Below are 23,068 nucleotides of genomic sequence, written 5' to 3' on the forward strand. Positions count from 1 at the left end.
CGAATCCGCCCCTTGTATCGATAGTGCTCATTATTTGGGCTTCTCTAATTGTCGTCTTGCTATATCGGTCGAGACGGATAACCCTTTTCGCGAAGGCACCAAAGGGTTTTATATTCGCATCAAGGACACAGCAAACTTCTTTTTGTAACCTGTCGCCATATGCTATTCAACGACAGCTTTCCGAATATCGATTACGACCATAACGGCAATGCTCCAAACATGGTCATTCAGCCGGTACAAGAAACCTACGAACATCTCGTTCGCTCCAGAGTAGCGAGACATTCCTTTTTCCCAACCGATAGGCGATACTCACAAGGCAGGGATATAGAAATTGCCATCATCGTATAGAGCGTATCGATTTGCCTTACATTGTATGGCCCGTGTACAGAAACTGCTTTCTCATGACAAACCTATGGGAGGGCCTGGACATCTGGACGACTCGATTCAGATTTACGCTGGAGTCTTTCACATGGCCTTCAACTGCAACTCATCATTCATGGCTGTCGTGGGATCGTTCTTGATCTGCGCATCAAACAGCAGCATCAAGCCCAATGACCTTATCCCAGGCTTCCATGCATCGGGGCAGCTCCCAGTTCTCCTCACGCTCCAAAGAACCCATCTGAAGTGGGCTGGAGATATCTTCAGACATTCTGGTAATAAACACCGCTCTACGCCGAGAGCGAGCTCACAAGGTCGACTTGGAGAAGCCACGAAGGCACCGGGCGAAGCAGCGCGCTGTAGACCCGATCGGGTATGTAAAGCGTGGTAATGTAGATAAGGCAGCATGGGGGCAAAAGAACCCGCAAAAGGTGTTAGGCATCGCCGCAAGGGTCAGAAGCAAGGCCAAAGACTCAAAACGCTTTTTTCACGAGCATTGCAATACACCTTTTGCCTCTGAATTTGCCCTTGCCTCTCATCTAGAGACCGATGCACATGCTAAACGAGTGGCCAATGTGCCATTGGCACCGCTATCAACCTATGCACAGAATGCAAAGGCTGTGCGGCAAGCAGCAAAAGCAAGCGGGAAACATCGATGCACTACGTACAATAAATCCTTCAGTCACAACTGGGATTTGGAACGGCACCTGGCAACTGGGCTGCACAAGCGGCGAGCTGTGACAACTGCAGCTCTATAACACGATTAACACGGCTTTTTGGACTTGCACTAATATGATTACATAGCAAGGCTTGAAATACCAATTCACAGCGCAAAATACTAACTTTCGGCAGTTCCTCATCCTCAACCGGCGGGTTGGACTGGTGATACCGAAGGAAGTAGACTGCAGCGTCCTTTGCGACAAGAGGACTAAAGGCAAGGTGAATTAGCAAAATGGAGTGCGAAACAGTATTTCAAGCTTACATCGGGTAACACTGGCCACCACGACTGCATCGCTCGTAACGGCTCTTTCCTGGCAGCCAAATGCATTGGAAATGGCGTCTAGTACATCTAGTTCGGTGCCACCAGTCGCTAATGCGATGCTCATCTCAAGTAATGCTACAGCAGGAACATCCATCCACAACTGACACTGGGTCCAACGCGGTACAGTTCTGGCTATTTGACAAAGTTAAGTTGAAGTTATGTACAAAGAAGGGCAATGCCGGTCTCCTCGAGTGCACTACACCCCCGTGGTCTTCTCAGCCTCTCGTTGCAGGTCGAATCCCCTGCGGGTTCCAAAACATATCGTTCCGATCATACGTTCTCTTGAGCTCCCTCAATCTTCCCAAGTTCAGTTCATAGTACTGCTCAACGGCATCCATGTTCTCCAATTGAGTATCCAAGTAGTTCGCATACATGCCCCAGTCTGAGTCATCCATAGTCTTGGTGATACTCTCTCTGAATCTCTTGAGCAGTGTGAAGCCGTTGTTTGCATACTTAGCATAGTTTCCGTGGTCAGAGAACTGGAACAGCAGAAGTTTGTCACGATGGGGGAATGCGCTGTTGGTGGAACCGGCGGTTGTGATAGCTGAGTTGGGACCGCCGAAGAGATCCAAGAGGATGTACCATGTGTGCCGGGCGTCGCGGTCATTGATGTTGTCGAAGAGTGTTCTTACGAACGACTTGACTTGTGATCGGGTAAGGGCTTTGGTCATGAGACTTGTGCTGTAGAATGTGCTGTGCTAGGAGGTTGTGAGTGGTAAACGTGATGAGCATGCGTGCGAATACTGACCTGGTCGTAGGGACGTCTCTGATCGAGAGTCTGGCCGTTCGCATAGGCCTCCAATCCCTCAATCCAGCCTCCAGTGCTCGAAGCTGAAATTTGTGCTTTAATATCTCCCAGGAGAGGCTTAAGCGCGTTATTCAAAGCCGCCCTAGTACCGTAGTAAACACCCTGAATGGTCTGTCCTGATGGCCCGAAGTAAATCTGCATGTTCAACTGCTTCGGTGCGTTCACACCAAATTTCTGGAATGCAATCAGTCCCTCGACAGCTTGGTTCTCATTCCAGTCGAGTTCAATACTGAACGGCGTGACTGTATCAGGTGCTTTGATCGTTTGGAAGTCGAGCTCAACAACGATTCCGTAAGAAGATCCCGCACCGCGGAGAGCCCACATGAGTTGGTTATCGCCGCCTTCACCATCTGCAGCGTATGTTCGTGTTCCATTGGCGAGAATCACGGTTGCGCCGATGAAAGTGTCCAGTGTGAGACCGTAGGTTCGTGAGGCGAAGCCATAGCCTCCATGAAGGGCATGACCTGCAATGCCAACACTACCTCTGTTAGTCTCGAGGCATACTTAATGAAGGAGTGTTTCTTACCCTGGGCAGCTTCCGTGGGGAATAGCTCTCTGACCAAGCTTATACAACTCCGAAGCAACATGTCCAAGCCGAGCACCAGCCTGGATGTTACAACTCATGTACTTGTTCAACGTAACCTGGTCCATGGAATCCATCACGATAACTAGGTGGCCATTCTCGCCTCCATAGCCGAAGGAACCATAGCTATGGCCGCCTCCTTTGGCGCTGACTCGCACCTGGTACTGATTACCGCACTTGACAGCATCTTGGACATGATCAACAGTGGTAGGAAGGGCAATTGCAGCCGGAGTGTAGGCCAGACGAAGATTGTAAGGTCTGACTTCTTGGGTCCATTGGGCTGAGTTGGGGCGGATGTAGGGAACTTTCTTGGAGGCGAGACAGTTGTTCAGAGCACTTGATGTGTTGGCTGGTGAAGTGGAAGCTGCAAGAGCAAGAGCTGCGTGGAGGCAGATGGGGAGGAAGGACACCATCATGGCGAGAAGATGAAGCTGATGAGCTCTGTCTTGGAGACATCTTCTATTGGGAAATAGAAGGTCTTATAAGCTTGGTTTGACCGTTGTTGCGAACACGAGATGTCTCATTCTGGGCCGTTTTGCCTGGTCTGAGCATATTGAGGCTGTTTCTTTACGAGGTGGAAGCGGAAATGATGCATGCATAACGGGATGTGATTGCAAGGAGTTGATCAAGAGCTGAACTCAGCTCTGCGCCGGGGTTGAGTATGTTTCAAGTACACGTTTTCCCTGAACAGCTCGAAAGGTTATTCGAAGCCCCACCACTGCAGAATTCAGATCGAAGCCCAGCATCGCCATGGAAGATATTCCAATTATCACTCCAGAGCATACAAGTAAACTTCACCGGCGACGACATACTCTGCCAACTCTAGACCTGATCACACTGTGATAGCATATCTCAAGCTCTCTGCTTTCGTAAAAAGAAACAAACAACGCGCATCGCGATGTTCCGACCGTCCCCTGAGGCCCTCCAATAGAGTGGCACCATTCCCAGTTTCGTGTAGCACAACCACGCATGTCAGCAATTGTACCACCAACACCTCCCGTCTTCTTTCCCGAGACAACTCAGACCACGTTCTCTCCCAACTTTTCAATTTATGGCATCCAGAAGACGGCAGAGAAGAAGTCCAGGTCTAATTTCAAGGGATACTCCTATCAACAAAGCAGGCTCTTCTATGAGTGTATCATAACCCTCAATGCAAGAGTCTTGAGCTTCTGGTATTCCGAGAGCACTGATAGTTCTGATCGCCGTGTTGTCTAGGCTCGTTGCACGCATGTATACCCTGCTCGAGTCCATCTGCACCCCGTTTTCGTGGTTAAAATAACTTGCCAGTTTCTCCGATCTGATTAGCTGAGCGAGCAAGCAGTAGTGTTACACAGCTTTCTTGCGCGAGGATCTCATGTCAGGGATCGCTGCCCAATGTAGAGTCTCCTACCAACACGAAAGGGGGAGAGCTCCAAGAGATGTGCAGATGAAGTAATAGAAAGCGTGAGCCATGAGCTATTGTTATATCAACATCCCCAGCCTCTCGAAACGAGACTCGAGCAGTGTGCTTCCACAAGGCTCTGTATGTCTCAACACACACTACTTCGAACTATCGTCGATCGTTCCCACGTTTCCCCGGGCCTTTCTAAGTGAACCTTTTCTCCATCTGTCAGACAGCATCAAGTCTTTCTCGCACCACATTTCAATCCGCAAATAAGGCTCGAACAACTCTCCAAGTCCCTTTGTTCAACACAGCACCACGACTGTCCCTCCATGAATAAGCTACGCTGATCTCTGATAGAGTGGATGCTGTGGAAGTCGTGCCAGAAGGCGGTGCTGTCGTGGTGCCTATTGCTCACTTCGTATAATGTCTTCGGCGATGAGTATTGCCGTCACCTGTCCGCGCGTCAATCGTATCGTATACTCTACGATGAAGTTGAATAATGGACTCTTCCCTTTCACTACTGCGTTCAAGTGGCTTTTGATTGATGGCAATGTAGCGACAAACTCGAGTTGGGACTCAGTGACAGAAGAGGGACTGGTCAGTCAGCTTTTGGAATTGAGAAGTTTGTGTGTACTCTGCTTCACGAATCCACAGCTCTATCCAATAGAGGACTGCAATGTCTCTGTCCATAATACAAAGTGGTTCAGCCTCCAATCTCAGAAACACAGTTAGAGTAGCATCACCCTCACGAGTATGAGCATCACGACAGCACCACTCCAAAGCCAATTCACATCACAACACTCTTATCCCAATCATATTCTCCCTTCTATATCCCCTCCCTCCTCACAACCTCCCCACACGCCAATGTCAACACCGTAACACAGCATCACATTGACACATCCCCACAACCACCAAGTGAAACACTTCCCCAGAAACTCACAATTCAATTACACGCGCAACTTCTCTGTAGACCACGCGTGCTGCAGTGAATCACTGCCAGTTGTTCAAATGAATCAGCGCACGCTGCGGTATGTGAATTGTTCCTCCACCAACACAATAGAGAGAGGCGATGGCAGTGAATCATTGTCTCTCCAACAAATCTCAGCTATATAAGACCTCTCTTCTCCTCTCCTGACTTTCCCTTCTCCCTCATCATCAACAACTTCCACTCCTTCAAGCAAGCCAACTCAAAGCCTTCAAGCACATTACATTCCCTCAACACACAGCACACTCTCTCTGCACCACAAGCTCAAAACACTCTTTTCTTCAAGATGATCTTCAAGCTCTTCCTTCACGCTCTTCCCCTCGTCCTCGCAGCTCCGGCTGTCAAGCGCACCGAGGGCGACATCACCTTCTACACCCCCGGCCAGGGCGCCTGCGCTGGAACCCACGGCGTCGACGACATGGTCGCCGCTGTCGGTGCCAACCTCTACGACACTCAGGATGTCTGTGGCAAGACCATCACCCTCCAGGGCGATGCCGGTACCGTGACCCTCACTGTCGTCGAGTTAGTTTCTCCTACCTCTCTCCTCCATCACCAACACTGCTAACATTTCTGGTACAGCCGCTGCGAGGCCTGCAAGGACACCGACCTTGACGTCTCCCCCGCTGCCTTTGAGCATGCCATCGGACCCCAGGACATTGGACGCGGCAAGGGAACTTGGACTTTCGTTTAAGCACCAACACTCTTTTCACGAGACCACGACGACTGAACGACTTTCTCTTCTTGTACACTAGTTTTACAACAGCCGAACATAAGGGAGGCATTTTGACGGAGGCACGAATGATGAACTGCTAGTATCAGCAAAGCGAAACAGAACGAACTCTACAGTTCAGTTAAACTCACTCTTTGCTCCTCATAAAATGTGACATGCGCCGCCTTCATTGAATGTGTGAATTGATTCTGTCAATCTATGCTAAACTCGCTTTGATGCTCCCAAGCTATCATGATTTAGCTAATGCCGAGATACGCCCCTGATCCATTGCCTGAGCCACCCAATCCATCCGCCCAAGAAAACAAACCGCAGTGCCCATGATCCGAATAAGAAAATCCAACGCCTAGTTGTGTTGTGCCTGTGATACATCATGCCAGCACTCAGCTGTGGTGCGTGTGAGCATTTTGACGCCCCGCTAAGAAATCCAGTGTATGCAAATTGTATGCCGTGATAAATCCAAATCTCCTAGCCTTGTTTATTTTTAAGACCGAACCACCTTCTCTTGCCTCCCGCTCTGGGGCTGTCTACTTGCTCTGAAGTGTCCCTGTCCATCCTTGGTGTACCTGGGGTCCCTGGCTCCTGGCTCAGGATGGAGTCATCGCCCACGTCGACCGAGGTATGTCGACCGTGGCGAGAGCTTCGCATGATTGGTGGTGGCGTCGCACTGTCGCGATCTTCGTCTGCCACGCCTGTTCGGCTGATCCAAGGTGGAAGTCCTGATGCGCCATTAACGCTTGAGGAGAGTCCATTGCTTGGTGGTTCAGTAGGTCCAGTCTCCGTTGGAGTCGGGGACGGTGCAGTAGTTGACGATCGGCGGAAGAACTTTGCGAACTTGTTCTGAGCTGGCTGGCCTGAAATAGGTGGATAATGGTTCTTTTTCTGTTCCCCAGCAGGCGGTCCTTGGGCCTGCATTTCCGCTCTCATCTGGATGTCGTCGCTGTTTCTCCTCTGGTGTCCCTTCTTACGGCCCGACTTAGAGGCTTTCGGATTGGTAGGTGGACGACTGGGGTTAGAGATCTTGGGCTGTGCTACTGTCTGAGCATTGAGACTCGATCGTCTGTTGGGAGGTGGTGGAGGCAGTGAGGCCGAGAAGAGTTCCTGCTGGACGGGGAACAGATTTCTAATCATTTCAGAGTCTGTGCCTATGCTTGCACCCCCAGCGCCGTACATAGCTTCCATCGACCAGCCACCCTTAGTCGCGCTCGAAGGAAAGCTGAACAGATCAGGCGAGGTTCGTCCACCGTTCTTGTTAGGCTTGGCGCTTTCGCGCATCCAGATATCGAGGCTCGAATCGAGGGAATCCACGTCTGATTCGTCGGGGTCGCTATCCCAATCATTTCCACGTCGGTTCGATATGGTAGTTTCGTCAGCGGACCGGGGACGCTGGATAGACCTTCCCCGGTTCTCGGCGTAAGCTCTGTTGTTCAGGTCGATGATATGAGCCGAAGCCTTGACTGCACGCATTGGTTCCTGTAGCTGAACGCCCGAGTGCATTCCCATACTTCCTTCATTATCAGACGTCTCTGAAAGAGCACCGTGGCTTCGTTGCATTGTGGGATGCTTGGACAATGTGTCACTGGAATTCTGGAACCGTCGCAAGGTAGACGTAGAAATGGTGTCTGGCGTTGGTGGCAGATTTTGGTCATGTAGCCTGACACCACCAGGAGCATCCGTGATGACTCTTCGAAGCGACTCACGCTTCTCCTCCTTGGTACGTCGGTGGTTGACGGGTATAGCAGGACGACCAGTAAACACATCGGCTCCATCCCTATCCCGACCTTGAGGTCGTTCTTCCACCTTCTTCGAAGTGTAGCTTCGCTCACTCTTTCGCGCAGGAGAGTTGTATTCGATTACATTATTGATCGAATCAAACTGCGCTTGATGAGTCGACAGAGAGTTCGATCGAGTTGATCTGTTGGGTGAAGCATGCGAGTTGACAAATGCCGTCTTCGGCCTGTGTATAGTACTGGCCTTAGCTGGGAGACTATCAGCACCGTCAAGAGCAAGGGGCTCGTCCACATCTTGTATGCCGCTGCTATCATGCTCCTTGGATCCATACACGCTAACAAAAGAGCTCTCGCTCAAAACGCTCAGGCTTGGGCTGCCCAGGGCTGTGTTACGGCCATTATCAGCTTCATTAGAGCCTTCAGGGACTTGCGCAAGACTGAGAATACTACCCCTGGTGCCAAGATAGACGTTTCGTAGATTCTCAGTTGTCTCGCTGTGGTCGGAGAGGAAACTCGGCATGCGATTGATCGCCTTGCCACTTCCCATTTGCTTCATCATATCCGGCGATTGAGTAGCGGGTCTGGGATCTTCGTAACATGGGTCGAATGTTGGTGCGGCGTATTGGCCTTCGGCTTCGAGCTGCTCGATGATGGAACGTTCTTTGGTATATTGCTCAAGTCTGGCTTCAAGAGTCACAATCATAGCAACAGCCTCCTCAATTGCCTTATCGCGCTTCTCCAGCTCTTGTGAAAGGTGGTCGTTCATCTCTTCAGCTCGTGACTTTTCCACCTCGAGGGATTCGACCTTGTCTTCCAATGCCTTCTGTCGTTCCCGGCGGTGGTACAGTTCTAGTTTGAGGTCAAAGTTCTTCTTGTGAAGTGATGATATGACCTGCTTCATGTTAGCCAGCTCCAACAGTATGCCATGTTCAATATCCTACCTGTTCCATATCCTTTACCCCCCGTCCACTCTTTTTGTTGGATTCACTTCCAGCGGCAGAATTAGGTCGATGTCCATCAGCCTCCATATTCTTAATGGGAGAACCAAGGCTCCGACTAAACTCGCCTGAAGAGTTAACATCAGTGCTGCGCGACCAAGTCGTCGATCGGTCGCTCTCGGCCATGCGCGACTGCTGAAGCTTCTCTTGAAGGAATGATGATATGACGGTTTGCCGTGTTGACTCGCTGCTAGCCTCTCGAGTCAAGCGCGGCGTCCGTGTGGTGGTTCGGGGAATGGTACTGGATGGTCTTTGACAAGTCGCATGGTACAGTCGGTGTGAGTGTTGCGATTGAGAAAGATTGGGGGATCCAGGAGCTTGTGACGAAGACAAAGCGCTATGGGCGGTATGCATTGTAGCTCTGGTATTGGTTGTGCTTGTAGAAGATCGAGAAGCGGTTCTTCCATAAGAAGACCGCGAAGGAGGTCGCTCCATCGTGGGATGATGTGAGGGTATTAGGTATCAAGGCGGATTGGGTATCGAATTCGTAGGGAGCGTAAACAAACGCAGAGGAACAGCCCAGCTTGAACCTCAAAGGGCAAGCTCAGTTTCGCAAACAGATATCAGATGTACAAAGGATGATCGGACACAGTTCGAGAGGTCTATGGCATATCGAATTGATCGCGTGTCTTGGGTTTAGATCACGATAAGCAAGCTTGATTCACTTCATCGCGGACTATGCCCAACAGCTTTCGGGTATTGTCGCAGGAAGCGAATTAGATGCGTAAGATGCTGATTTAACAATGATTGGCGTAACTTGTCTTGCGTTTGTGGTCGGTCGGTTGCAGATGGCCTATAGAGCACGTTCAGGCTCTGCTTTCAATGCGTTTCCAACAAAGACAATTGTCGCAGAAGAGCATGTACAATCTCGGTTCGTTTACGTCAGGAGGGTATGGCAACCAAAGACGGTAGAGAGCGTCTTAGGTGACGTGCTGTTGGACAAACAGGTTCAAGGTCGATGATCAGAGAGTAAGGATGTGTAGAGGGAAAAAATGGCAATCGTTGGGATCGTGGAGATTCGGATTTCCCGTGGTCTTGGTGGGGAGTAAGGGACAGGAGGTTGTCGATGCAAGGGGGAAAGGTACGTCGGGTACGTAATGCGTAAGGGTCAAAGATAACGCACGGAGTAGACGTCGAACCAATCTCGCGATTTCTAGGTTCACAAGCAAGGGCGAAAGAAAAAGGACCAGGCGTGGATGTTGCGAAGCTCACAAAGAGGAACAAACAGGAGAGGAAAATTGGTTTGTGTAAGGGAATGTCTGAGAATGGTCTTATTTGGCAACCCTCCAAGTCAACTTTTTTGCTTCTGTCCGCTCAGCCAAATCGATTCATTCATTCCAGGCAATGGCACAGTGGATACCACCCGCTGAAAGAGTTAGTTAGGTTGGGCCTAAGGGTACCCCCGCATTAGCGCCATAGCAAAAAGTCAGGCACCAGAATTAGCGTGTTAGTGCCGGGACGCCTTGGGATGCTAGGGTGGTATTGCGAGCTAGTCCTTGACATAAAACGCTAGATTCACTTCTGCCGAGTTGGGTTACAGTGGCAGTGGCAGTGAAAGTGAAAGCGAAAGAGGGCGCGTCTTAATTTACAGATGAATCCTTGGACGTGTTTTTTACACGTCGACGTGTGGTGCAAGACACACAACGCGATGGTCAGGGACCGGCTGAAGAGTGGGGGACAGGATCAGTCTGAAATGCTTACATACGAGCCCGCCTTGTTTTTAATCGGCATTGCATTCTTGAGAGCGTGAACCAATCTAAAGCCCGATTCTGGCCTGTGCTGTTTATTTACAGGATGGTTACCAGAGCAAACATGACATCTAATCTCGACTTTCATCTCTCTCTCATGCCATTGAATCAATCAATCGTCTTTGTTAACCTTGAATGACAGTCAATGTCAGATTCTCTCTCTCAATCTTATTCACAACCAACCACTTCAGAACTCTCACACCACTAACAACCTCTCCATCCCCACCCGTCACCTCCAGCACTTCCTCTCTCACCAATCATAAACAGTTCCACCGGCCTGGGGAGCATGGACCCCCGGGTCCCGGCGGGCGGGCCGTGCTCCGAGCAGGGGAGAAAACTCACCCATGTCGTCACTTTTCTTCTTCTTCTCTCTCCAGGCGCTTCCTTCGTCTACTGTGATTGTGACTGAGAATTCATGTGGCCAATTGCTTTGCTTCTGTGAGAGGACGTTTTTCCTTAAACGATCAAGTTTATCGGATGTGGCTTGATAAGAGAGAACAAACATGCAGCAGGGAGCAAACGGTTCACTCATTATTGATTAATCCCTCCAATGTGTTTGTTTCATGTTGTCCTAGACATCAGCCATTGAACCAGCATCTACTGAACCCCCTCAAGGGTTATTCGTCTTACCCGCATCAACTATCACTCACAAGAACTATATCACCTAATTGTTAAGATCCATCTCGTATTAGCTCTTGCGAGAACCCACCAGAGGAGAAATCGTACACCATGAAACAAGCCGTCTTGAAGCCGTCTTCAATCCGTATGCATCGGCCCGCTTAGAATGTTTGCTAGCTTCAGGCTTCAAAGAAAAACTAAGAAAACACCAGACCTTGGTGTAGCATGTCAAAATAAACTTAGCAAAGGGTATCCTAAGTCTATCCTAAACTTATGCCAAGTTACCTGAGTCTTTTTGTCACTTAGGATCAAGGCCCTAAGTTTTCTTTCCTCCCCTCCCTACCTAGACTCTGTTCTGTCCCGTCGCGACCCAAGCTTGCCCCCTCCAAACTCAAAGTTGTGGAATTGACGGAATTAGTTCAGGATCTAGACAACATTTCTTGCTCCGATTGCCGCAGGCCGTCTCACTCAAGCCATTCCCGCTGTTGCCGTGAGACTTGAGACGCTCAGACCTTCAGAGTATCAACCGCATTCAACAGACAGAAGAAACTCTTGGAACTCGAGAGAGTTCTAAGCCGTGGTCTTCTCGTTCATATCTGCGCCAAGTGGAACCCTGGCTTCAATGGCTGAGGTCTGCATACCGCCTGTTGGCTGGCCGCAACTCAATCGTACAATCTTGAGCAGCGAGTGGTGCAATCAAGAGCAAACATTTTCCAAGCGGTCTATCGCGGCTAACGTATTCCTGGTCTGTACCTTGCATCAGATCTAGACCGCAAACTACACCCAAGATGTTCAGCCATGAACTAAATAACTGGCCATCCATAGGCTACTCTTTGTTCAACGGCATGGCGCCAGACTTATGTGACTGCGGCATTCCATATCCCTTGCCACGCAATTGTGTGTCCAGCTGACTGCAAATATCCGTCCGCAAGCATCATCGTCACCATGACAATTCTTTTGACTTCGTAGAAGTGGGATCTGCCTATACTGCACCCCGGCAACTTGCCGTGTCTTATGGGAAGTTGGACGGATTTATGCGTGATCATGTGCTTGCCACCTCTGGTCATGATCGTATTGTACCGAATATCAATGCGCAAAAAATAATGATGAGCAGAGATGCCTCTGATCACTTTGTCTAAGACTACCGAGACATTGTCCCACGCCCCTCGTTTATCTCAAACACGGTAGTTCACTCTTGGGGGCTAGCGGGGGATCATCACACTTATCACAATCACTCAAAGGACTTGACGTAGACATTCGGGTCCTTTGTCACGGAGGGCGCAGGGCGCATAGAAAATTGAGGGTGTGAAGAGAATCGGATGTGATAAATTCTCAATCACAGCATAGCGATCTAGCCACTCAAAATCGATGGGCACGAATGCGCTTGGCAAGGTCGTACTTTATGACGGTATGCTTCGATGTAGAAAGCTCTCAGATCAACCTGGCGCACCATCACTTACCCAAGTACGCTTTCCCGGTTATCTCAACGAATTTGAGCGAGGAGAGCATAGAGACCCTCAAGATAGAAGAGTCTCTTTCAAGAGTCGTCTAGAGGCAGTGTTTGTAATCGAGGAGTATGCCAGAGCAAAGTATCCCTCCATGAAGACGAGGTTTTTTGGCCTAGCATACGCCAACGAGGGGAATTTCTTTCTTTAATCTGTCTATGACCGTGGGCCGAGATGATACCGAGTCAGTTCTGGTTACTGGCTAATTGAAGTTGAAATGGACGTTAAGGAAGTGCGTAAAGTTGCAGATGGTTAACGATCTGTCTCTGGCATAGAACATACCATAAAGGCAATACATGGTGATCACGTACCTTCGAATAGGCAGCTTTTTCTTTTAGAGTAGATCTCGGATTCTCCATCAAGGCAAAAACGCGTAGTGACTCCGAAGAGAGAAGATATCGGGTCAACACAGTCACCACAGCAAACCCAAGATCGGTCACTCAGCCAGCTTTAGATGTTTCGACAAGTTATTGCAACGTGCCATTGGTTACAATGGAGTCCCAGACCAGAACACCTCTGTCTTGGTCAGATTATCTGATACGATTTAGGGTAGTCTCTTGCTCATCTCTAGACAAGATGTCTTCTTCATTCAAATCACAATCTTGTCAGCAGCTACCCCGAAATAGCAATGTGTGTCTTCAGCACAACCATGTATGTTGTCGCAATAGATTACAAGCCCTTCAAGCACCTTAATCACATCATTGCCACGTTCACATAACATATACAAGTAGCATTCAAAGGGTTGACCAAATATCCCTAAATCGAAGGCATCAACTGGCTAGCAGGAACATCACATAACATGGAACTTCAGTCAGAAATGGATAAAGCAAAGCTTGTAACGCTTATAGATTCTCGAGATAACAAATCATCTCCCAAAACGCCGTGTATCTTTCTAAACATCATCTTACAATTCATCCTTCTTCTTGAAGAACTCCTCCTGACTCCCCTCCCCCTCCCCTTCGGCCTTCTTCTTCTCAGCCTTGGCCTTATCCAGCGCTTCTTTCTCCTTCTTCAGCTTGGCCTTGTTCTTAGCAAGCTCGTCCTCATCTGCATCGATATACCCCCTCAACTCCTTCTCACCACCAGGAAGCTCAACGAGCTCGAGTTTCCACCCGTATTTTCCTGCGAGCTTCTTCATGCGCTCTGTCATGTCCTTCACTGTGGAAGGCTTGAGGTCGAGGCGTTCTAGTTCTTCGGTGCTGAGGAGCTTTACTTCGGCGCCGTCTTCTTTACTCTTACCAGAGGCGACGACTTCGATAAAGCGCTCGCCGTCGGTATCGGTATTGGAGAAGTAGCTTCGTGGAGGAGAGAGCTTAGCGGGTGGTTTGCCTGCCTCGTCGGCGCCGGAGAGGACATTGCGGGCACCTACGATGACGCCGCCGATGTTAACGGGCTCTTTTGCTGCATCTTGTGGCTTGGCCTCTTCGGGTTTGGCCTCTTCACCCTCCTGCTTCAGGGGCTCCTGTGCCGCCTCAGCTTCCTTCACAGGAATCGCCTGGTCCAGTAAAGGAGTCTGGTCATTCTCACCGACGATGAGCTTGCACGAAATGGGGTTCGCTCTAGTCTCCTCAGGAGGCAAGAAAGCAACGTCGTTGCAGAGACGCGGTGTGTTGACCACCATGAGATAAGCACAGATCGTGACCTCCTTGATCCATCCAATCCTGTCAGTCTTCATGCCTGGTACACAATGATACTGAACCTCGATTGTCCGTTCCCTACCGGTCAAATCGCAGATCGTTCCACCTTCTAGCCTCTGTACCAGATATCGTTGATCTCCCTTGACCTGCAGCTCCGCCGGCGGTGGGTTCTCGATGCCGTTCAACTTTGCCTGATGCGCAGCGTTGGCGGGAATCGCGGGGACTTTACCAAGCGTAAAGTCCATGGTGTTGGGGTCGCGCTTGGGAGGCTGGCCATTTGGTATAGACGGGAGGGCGTGGAACTGGACGATCTCCTTGTTGTTGCAGAAACTATAGCTCCACCATCCCGACATAAAGTATAGACAAGAATCTTCAAGTTGTGAGAGAAGTTCCCATCCGCTTGCTGTCGCGCGAGTAAGCTCGCGTGCTTCCTCGGCCTTGGCTAGCTCGTTTGCTGTCTTGTTCTCGGGTTCGGGGGGTTGTATAATAGGGATAGAGCAGAGGTATTCGTGGGGAGGTAGTTTCATAAGTTCGTATGTATGCGACGGGCCATTTTGGTCCTGGTTGTCGCCTTCATTGTCGCGCTCGTCAGCTTCCCGAGCTTGATCAAGTGTTGATTGCGCAAAGTCGGCAGAGTAAGTAGGATGTTGGCTATCGAGCAGCGAATGTGCATCTTGTTCGGAAATGTATTGACTATCAAAAACTACTTCGAACTGCAAAACGTTCAGCTTCAATACAAGGTAGTCGACGAGGGGCAGCTTACCTGAGGGTACGTCAACAAGTCCTCGTGGATGCTGAAGCCCGGTGATCGAGCTCCAACAAGCTGGATAGTCGCCAGCAAGAATAAATTGAAGCGGCGCATTATGCCGTAATTTTCCGGCGATAGCTCACATAGAGCTCAAAAAGTGCCAGCGCAGAAAATGAAGCGTCAGAGCAGCAACAGCAATGCCGCTCTACTGGTTGCCAAGCGTTAGTGGGAAAGGTGTCATGATGAGCGGAGCTGTGGAGTTTACCTTAGCCCACGTCTGTCATGACTAAGCCGATATTTTACCGGTATCAGATAAAGGTGAGAGAGACCACGGACGGGGAGGATCCAGTTGTTCTCCGACAAGTTTCTTCCAGATACGGTGAAGCAGGGACATTGTCACGGTCTGAAAACTCTGGAACTCAGGAGACGAAGAGGGGCCGAGTATCGGTGACGCCGCGAGAATGAGTTCAGTCACCAGTGCTTGTCTGTGTTTTGGAACTATTATTAATATCTCCGTTGATGACAGCGCCTGACAATTACATCACAGCTCATTTCTCTTCGTCTCCTGAGAATTACGTTACAAATTGCTGACCATGTTAATGAGACAGCGAGATGATGGAGGTTCAATTTCCAATATGTGCAGAAGCACAAGCATAGACATAAGTCGAGCTTCATTGTTACGTTACAGCAACTTCTAGAGCTTCATCAGACTCTGTTGATGAGGTCCGAGGTCGAAGCAGCAGAGTTTAGTCTAGCTACAGACTAAGAATTACTCGAATTATAATCTTACCTTATCCAAGATACAATCTTGAGCCTTGCGACTTCACCAGGATGGCATCGCAATGCCCATCAATGATCAACACCACAGACTCATCAACACGTGCCTCTCCTGGGAACATCCTCGCTTCGGAGCAGAACCGGCGTTCATGAGAAACTCCCGTGACTTGAACACGTGTCGAGTGGAAATTATTTGCTCCAGGGCCTGCTAGCTCAAACGGTGGGAATCTAGGTACTCAAGGGTCTTGCTTCTCCACGAGATTCACGAGATTCATCTCTCGATCTGTGAGTTGTCGGACCGCTAGAGCACCACTTTGACAGCGAATACCCAGCGAGGAGAAATTGCCGCTCCTCATATTTAGTCTCTTCTGACGTAGATTTTCACTGTGGGATATGCGCTAAATGTTCATCATGGCATGATATTGAGCTTTGGTCTGTTGAAGATCCCAGTTTTATGTCTCGCTTGAGTGCCGAGTTGAGTTGGCTCGCAAACTGACGACTGACTACCGGCAGGAGTTTGCGTAGTAGTATGGAGAACGGTTCGTGTCGCAATGCATCAGCCCTAGTATACGCTTGTTTAGTCTGTTTAGTCGGACTTACTCATGCGCCTAGGGACGGGTTTGATGTTGAATGAATGCCTCAAGCATGGGAACTCCTGGCTATAATGCCATTGGCCTAGTATTTCGGGTTAGTATCAACGCTTTGGCATCAGGTACGCGCAATATGCGGGCTATGAATTTGTAAGTGAGGATACAGGGTAGTTGAAACAAAAGATCCAACGCCAGTCGGGATTTGAGTCCGGTACAATCACAATGTACATATGTGGAATCGGGAATGAAATTCTTATCACACGCTATTGAACTCTCTATAACCGTTAGACCGGGGAAATTGAGTTTAGCATGGTCATTAACCAGGTTCTGTGCTGCTACGTATTAGCGAAGTGCCTGTAATGGCAATTGAAGTTGTTGTTATCTATTCCGTATCTAAACTGCATTTTCAGCCTCTTCATCTCGCACATTGACTCGAATAACGTGAGATTGCACGTGCACAGGTGCCAACGCATCGTTTGAGTCTGAGATGGGGACATTGTTTTGCACGTGCGCCTTTGCCCGCACGGCCATGAAGCTATCAATGGAACGTTTCCATCAATGATCTACGAAATTTCAAGTTGAGACGGGGGTCGAGCCTTGCATGATCAACGCAAGGAAAACAAACGAGCAAAGACATCTTAGTTAGCGGATGCCTGAAGGTTCTGAAGTTATCTCGGAGAAAATGCTACGAAGGTTGAGACTACTCTGTATGGCATGGAGCTATTGAGGCCGGAAGACGGTTCCGTGCCGATACAAATTTGGTGATGGGTTGCAGATTATGTATAGCACGGGAACTTATGGACGAGCATCAATTGCTACGGTTCCCTTTTTGTCTCTGTTAGAGCACGGCAGCATGTAGATAGCGCCAAGGTGTTGAGGTTCGAGTCAGTAGAATCAGCATGCCTGCCTGCCTGCATGACACACAATGCTCGGGCGATTTCCCAACCAAACGGAGACAGCAGCTAACTTTGTCAGATGCTGGGTGATGAAGATCATTAGGTCTAGAATGCGGTGATGTTAGCATCCGAAGAAGATCATCATCATCGCTGGAGCAAGGACACCTGGTATGTTACATTGAGGTTATTTCGTAGTCAGAGTCTCAGACGCAAAACCGTACCAAACCCAAAGAGATGGTGTCCTTGATCTGGTCTGGTCTGGCTGGTCTGGTCACACACTGCGGGAAAAAGAAGGATGGATTATCTCTAACCCGTGCGGTGCGGTCCAAGTCTAACGTTGATGGATGGATGGCGCCGTCCGTCCGCCTCACTCTATGCGACCGCGGGAGCCAATCGAGATGGGTAGTGGATGTGCCTGACCACGCTCGACAGCCAATCGATGAGTGCCCCGTCTCAGCGATTGATTGCCTCGTTTTGCGTAGAGTGGTGGGTTGCGAAAGGAGATGGAGTGGTGGGCTTATTCCTGCAGGGATTGGATTCTACCCGTTGGAGAATGAAACCAAGCCCGTTTGGAACATGGCTGGTGATGGCATCCTTTTTGTGAGAGCTCAGTTGTAGAAACGATGAAAATAAATCATATCAGGAATATCGTCGTCACGATTGAAACAACCCCTGAGGATCTGGAGAAATCGATAACATTTTCCATCTTCAACCCCATGTTTTTGTCAGATCAAGGGTTCTTTTTTATTTATTTTCTCAGCTGAGATCTTTATTAACACGTACGTCGGCGGCATTATTGTTCCTGGTGGAAACGCCCAGTTTGAGAAGCAGGGAAAGATTGGTGATCAGCGTATGTCCCGCCGCTGCAAGCCGGCTGTTGGAATTAGCTTCTGCGCAATACCGTAGAAATCGAGATGATGATCTCGCCTACGAGATAATCTCATTAATCTCCCGTCTGTGTGTTTCTCATTGCTGAAAATAGCTACTTCATTTCATGGGCATCACGTTTCGTGTAATGTTCATCAAACTTACATTACCTCCCTCGTCGGGAATATCTTCAAACGAGCTAAAACAGAACGAACAAGAACCAACACAGACACAGACACTGGCTGACAAACTTTGATTCCATCCGTGTCCGTGTCCTCCCTCTCCGGGAACTGACAGCAGAAGCGTGCAGCCGGTCAGAGAATCTAGCGGGTTAGCGCATGACATGTTTTTTTTTCTTTCACACCGCGCTTGTTATGTGCTGTGCTGTAACTTTGAGTGAATGACTGCAAAGATAGACGAATTGAATTGCCTGGTTTGGAATTCGTTTGCGCTTCTCGTGTCGGATCAGACCCGCCCTCCCCATGGTGCCCGCTCGGTATGAACGTTGTCGTTTTCTGGAGGATGCGCCATGACATCTCAGTAGGCACTTTGGTCATGTCTTTGCTTTTTCCTACCCAAGATTCGTAGTACGTACCCCGGAGCCAGCCAGGATTGAAGCTATGCCGTCATGGCGTTGAAGCTTCAAGTTAGGGTCTTGTACCACGTTGCTTCTTCTTTTCTCCTTTCTCATGAGTTTGAGCTCTTCTTCTTTGTTTTCTCATGGTCATGATGATGCTGTGCCGCTAATTACGTAGACTTGTTTGGGAGGCGGCCGTCGGGAACTGAAGATATGCGGCTTGCCGTCTGTCTGACTGTAGGTGGGAAAGTCCTAGATTATTGGAATTAAGCACAGACAGACAGATCCAAGTACCGTATGTAAATGCCCGAGTAAACAACGTAGATATCTACACAGCCCACCACTTTTGATGCAGCTGAGCCGCTTGCTTGCGATAAAAGATGCCTCGTTTCAACGCATCTCGTGGACGGCATAGCATGCATGGCATGGCATAGATGAGTTGTACGCGCAACCAGAAACGCCGCTGTAGTGGTCGCAGCAAGCCAGACCTGGGCAGAGAGGTTCTGAGCCGCCAATCGCAGCGACTCTAACAACGTTCACATCCACCGGGCGTGTCAGCGACAGGGATCATCGAGTCGACTTGGCTTCTTTTGACTCTCTTCTTTTTTTGGCATGAGACGCTACGCCGGGGGTTGTTTTATTAGCTTCATCCATGGTGCCATGGTCCCAAGGAGATCCGATGGGCGGATGGGGGGAGCTTCTTCAGCGGCCACCGAGCATTCCGTTAGTGGTCTGCAGTTGACTGTTGGTGACTGGACAGTGGGGGCCAACGCTGTAAAGGAGATGCCCACGCGCTGGAGCTGGAGCTGGAGGTGTCAGTGAGTGAGCTGGCGTAGGTAGGTAGGTTGGCTAGGTTTAGGTGTCGTCACGCGTGCCTTTGTGCCTTCCACCATTCCCTTCTGATACTGGCTTGGTCCACTTCGTATCCCGTCTCATCCCATTTTCATGTTTGTTTCAATCCATCTCAACAACAACAACGGCATTGGATCTGCTGAAGAACCATCATCATCATCATCATCTACACAAGCTTCTTTTCTGCAACAAGTCTTATCTAATCTGAATTGTGTTGATATTTGATATTGTCTCTTTCATCCTCTCATCTCGATATCTGTCTGTCTGATCAGCCCACTCGGGCACAATCACATATGTACTTGATAGAGTTCCAGGTCTGCCTAACACAACCATATCTTCTTGCTTGATTGATTGACTGATTGATTCGATTGTCTGTTGAAACACACCACCAAAGACGCACGCTACATCATCATCATCACACACCCATGCATGCCGCTTGTTGTATGTATGCACTCACTGGAGTGACTGCACTGCATTTTCAGCCAGAGCCAGGCCAAGCCTAATTAGACCGCCCACCCACAGAGCAGAGACCACCTACAGCGACATTTCTTCCTTAACCTTACACACACCGCAGCGCAACACCCTTGAATATCCTTCCAAGATCCCTGCCATGATCCCTGTCGGGTCTGAGTGGGGATTGGAAGCCTCATCCTGAACGACTGGCCGCCTCTTCTCTCGATCCTGGCTCACTATTAATCCTCCATCCCATCCGCATCTCATTCACCTTCTTTTCTTCGTTTCGTCGTCTGTCCTCGACTACTCGCTACTATCCCACTTTTTTAATCTTCCGCCTGTGGCAAGCCGTTTTATCTTGTCCTCCCTCAACCATTCAATAAGATCGCCTCGCTCCGGTTCTGTTCTCCAGCATCTAGAACCCGCCCGCCTTACTTACACCAGAACATCTCATCGTATCAAGGCTATACCTACTCCGAATATCTCGCCTCGCAAGAAACAAAGAAAAAAAAAAAAAAAAGAAACCACTATCGCAACATCTACTGTTCACTTCAAAAGAATGAATTTAGAAAACGCCAATACTGTTCAGGAGCTACAACGTCAGCTAGAAGCCGCCAAGGCGCGGAATTCACAGCTCGAGCAGATCGTGCAAAGTCAGTTCAGAGGAGATCCTACAGTCTTAAATCAAGTCGCACAAAATTTGTCTCTGGCTCAGCCCGGTTTCCAGATCCCTAGCCATGGCCTCTCAAGTGCACGAAGTAGTGGTCTCTCTCGTAGCAAGTCTACAATCACATACCCCACCCAAGTAAAGTCTGCCATCACGGTAATACATCCTAAGCCCTGTGCCATCTCCATTCAATCTTTCTGATAATCTCGATAGGAACGACATAATGGCCTTCAGGCTCATAAGCGTGAGAGGAGAGCTTTCTCTCAACAGTCTGGCTCCGCTCTCCCCATGAGCCGCAGTGTTTCAAATCGTTCTGAATCCCACATGCCTTTCTCACAGACCGGCAACAGGATAGCTCCATTGAGCGCTTCCACGGATCGATTCAACTCTCCTCAAAATGGATCACCCAATCTGCCTCTCGAGGGTGTTTCGGATCGACTGCCCAGCGTCCAGGAGAACCAGCCTCTGCTCAACATCGGCATGGACCCCGACGAGTTCTTGAAACAGTGGCCGGAGACAGCTCAAGTCCCTCAAAACTTCGACACATCATACTCTGGACTGCCATATAACATGGTGCCCGACAACTCATTCAGCAACCTCTCGTCAAATATCCCGTCCAGTTATCCCATGTCTTCCGCTTGCCCGTCAATGATCTCTGGTCCCTCAGCTGCTGAAGCTGCTAGCCCTTTGACCCGCCAAAATAGCTCTTTCGACAGCTATGGCGTCAGTATGGAGCGCCTAGAATCCTCGCAGTCCCAGGCCGATGCCCTCTTTGCTCCCGATCTGTCTCCCAGCTCTGTCAACATGTACCCCACTGGCAAGCAGTTCAACTCTGAGCAAGACCTCTTCGGTCTCGGTGCCAACCTTTCCGCTGTCAACATGCAGTACACCGACTCCAACGGAAACACCTTCATTACATCGCCAGAGTCCACCGATATGGAGCGATCTTGTTCCAACACCAGCATGTCTAGTGTTCGATCTAATGCTTCCAACCTCGAGCGACGCGCTAAGGAAGCCCGTGAGCGTGTTCTTCACTCAGGCAAGACCATCCAACTCGCCCCGAAGCCCAAGGAGGAGGTACCAAAGGCTGAAGCTGTTGCCGTTGCCAACAAGGAGACCAAGCTTCCCGTCAATAAGAGCAACTACCAGCGGCCTAAGCATCCCAAGGTCTACTGCACCCAGTGCACTGAGCATCCTGATGGCTTCCGAGGCGACCATGAGCTTCGCCGACACGTCAACGCCAAGCATGAGGGCACTGTCAAGAAGTTTGTCTGCCGTGACCCTGCTACTGTCGGCATCGAGAGCAATGTCAAAGCCGTCAACCCATTGTCCAAGTGCAAGGCATGCGTCTCTGGCAAGGAGTACGGTGCTTACTACAACGCCGCTGCTCATCTTCGACGCACCCACTTCAAGCCCAAGACCCCCCGTGGCAAGAAGGGTGCTAACGGTGATGAGAAGCGAGGTGGCAAGGGCGGTGGTGACTGGCCTCCCATGAATGATCTCAAGGCTTGGTTCGTTGAGAAGAAGGTCAAAGTTGATCTGAATGACTCTCCCATGCCTGAGCAGGACGATGTCGATGAGATGGCCGACGATAACATGGACGGTTCTGGCATGCCTCCTCAGATGGACATGTTCCAGGGCATTGGTAGCAGCATGGCACCCTTCAACATGGAGACTGGCTACGATCTTGCTGTCGATGGCGCTGCTGATCCTGCCATGATGGCTAGTGTCAATGGCGAACTTGGCATTCCCGCTCCCATTTCATCTGCCTCTGGTAACTTTGGTTACTCCCCCTTCAACGGGTCTCCCATCGGCCTTGCTGACAATTATGCCTTCTCCGAGCATGCCACTTCAGCCTACGGCTCCAATCTCTCATCTACCAACACCATCACCCCTGCCAACTTTCAGGACATGTCTCACATGGGTATGGCTGACAATGCCCTCTGGGCAGCTTGAATCTTTGGAGCATGAGCAACGATGATGAAGGTTGACTTCTAGCATCGCTGTTGTCCCTGCTCCACCGGTTGACGTGCTCTACCGATATCGATCTCAAACTCGAGTCGTCTCTCAGCACCTCGCGCCACAAGGGATGAGGATTGCATAAAGAAGAAAACCTAAAAAAACAAAAAAAAAATCCACGCGTCCGAGCCCGGGTCCAAGATGAGTCGATACGATAATGGCTCATCAGACTGTTATCACCACTCGGTGTGCCGTTCTGGTGAACACGCACAAATATTTCTATAGCAAGGATCTTGCTAAGTTTCGACTTGCCTTCTCACACATAATGATTTTCAGGAAAATCCACTTTATGATTGCTGCTGTTTCTTATTTCTTTCAACTCTTGTTACTCTTTTCTTCAACTTCACTTTTTCTTTACCGTCACGGCGTTGATATTTACACCCTTTTCTCTGGTTTATTTTCAGCGAGTCCCTTGGCAGACTAAACTGGTGGATACGTTTCAAACTTGGCTGTGTCCCTAGATGGGCGGCCAAACGAGG

The 23,068-nt window shown here is 49.6% G+C and overlaps 5 protein-coding genes across 5 annotated transcripts; 2 read left to right on the forward strand and 3 right to left on the reverse strand.

Moving 5' to 3' along the window:
• Positions 1-1,616: 1,616 nt before the first annotated feature.
• On the reverse strand, positions 1,617-3,227 carry J7337_011932 (uncharacterized protein; the record flags this gene model as incomplete). The annotated part of the gene is made up of 4 exons (XM_044829465.1): positions 1,617-1,662; positions 1,697-2,118; positions 2,169-2,712; positions 2,755-3,227. 4 exons carry the CDS (start codon positions 3,225-3,227, stop codon positions 1,617-1,619), a joined length of 1,485 nt encoding a protein of 494 aa, XP_044676140.1.
• A 2,239-nt stretch (positions 3,228-5,466) lies between these two features.
• J7337_011933 (uncharacterized protein) lies at positions 5,467-5,871 on the forward strand (the record flags this gene model as incomplete). Its single annotated transcript, XM_044829466.1, has 2 exons — positions 5,467-5,702; positions 5,760-5,871. The coding sequence occupies 2 exons, from the start codon at positions 5,467-5,469 to the stop codon at positions 5,869-5,871; spliced, it is 348 nt and encodes a 115-aa protein (XP_044676141.1).
• Positions 5,872-6,375: 504 nt separating this feature from the next.
• On the reverse strand, positions 6,376-9,070 carry J7337_011934 (uncharacterized protein; the record flags this gene model as incomplete). Its single annotated transcript, XM_044829467.1, has 2 exons — positions 6,376-8,529; positions 8,579-9,070. The coding sequence occupies 2 exons, from the start codon at positions 9,068-9,070 to the stop codon at positions 6,376-6,378; spliced, it is 2,646 nt and encodes an 881-aa protein (XP_044676142.1).
• Positions 9,071-13,410: 4,340 nt separating this feature from the next.
• YOS1 (Protein transport protein yos1) lies at positions 13,411-15,005 on the reverse strand (the record flags this gene model as incomplete). Its single annotated transcript, XM_044829468.1, has 2 exons — positions 13,411-14,856; positions 14,907-15,005. The coding sequence occupies 2 exons, from the start codon at positions 15,003-15,005 to the stop codon at positions 13,411-13,413; spliced, it is 1,545 nt and encodes a 514-aa protein (XP_044676143.1).
• A 5,457-nt stretch (positions 15,006-20,462) lies between these two features.
• Positions 20,463-22,526, forward strand: J7337_011936 (uncharacterized protein; the record flags this gene model as incomplete). The annotated part of the gene is made up of 2 exons (XM_044829469.1): positions 20,463-20,726; positions 20,784-22,526. 2 exons carry the CDS (start codon positions 20,463-20,465, stop codon positions 22,524-22,526), a joined length of 2,007 nt encoding a protein of 668 aa, XP_044676144.1.
• Positions 22,527-23,068: the final 542 nt, after the last annotated feature.

This window comes from Fusarium musae, chromosome 9, assembly GCF_019915245.1.
Source record: "Fusarium musae strain F31 chromosome 9, whole genome shotgun sequence".
NCBI classification, from domain to species: domain Eukaryota; kingdom Fungi; phylum Ascomycota; class Sordariomycetes; order Hypocreales; family Nectriaceae; genus Fusarium; species Fusarium musae.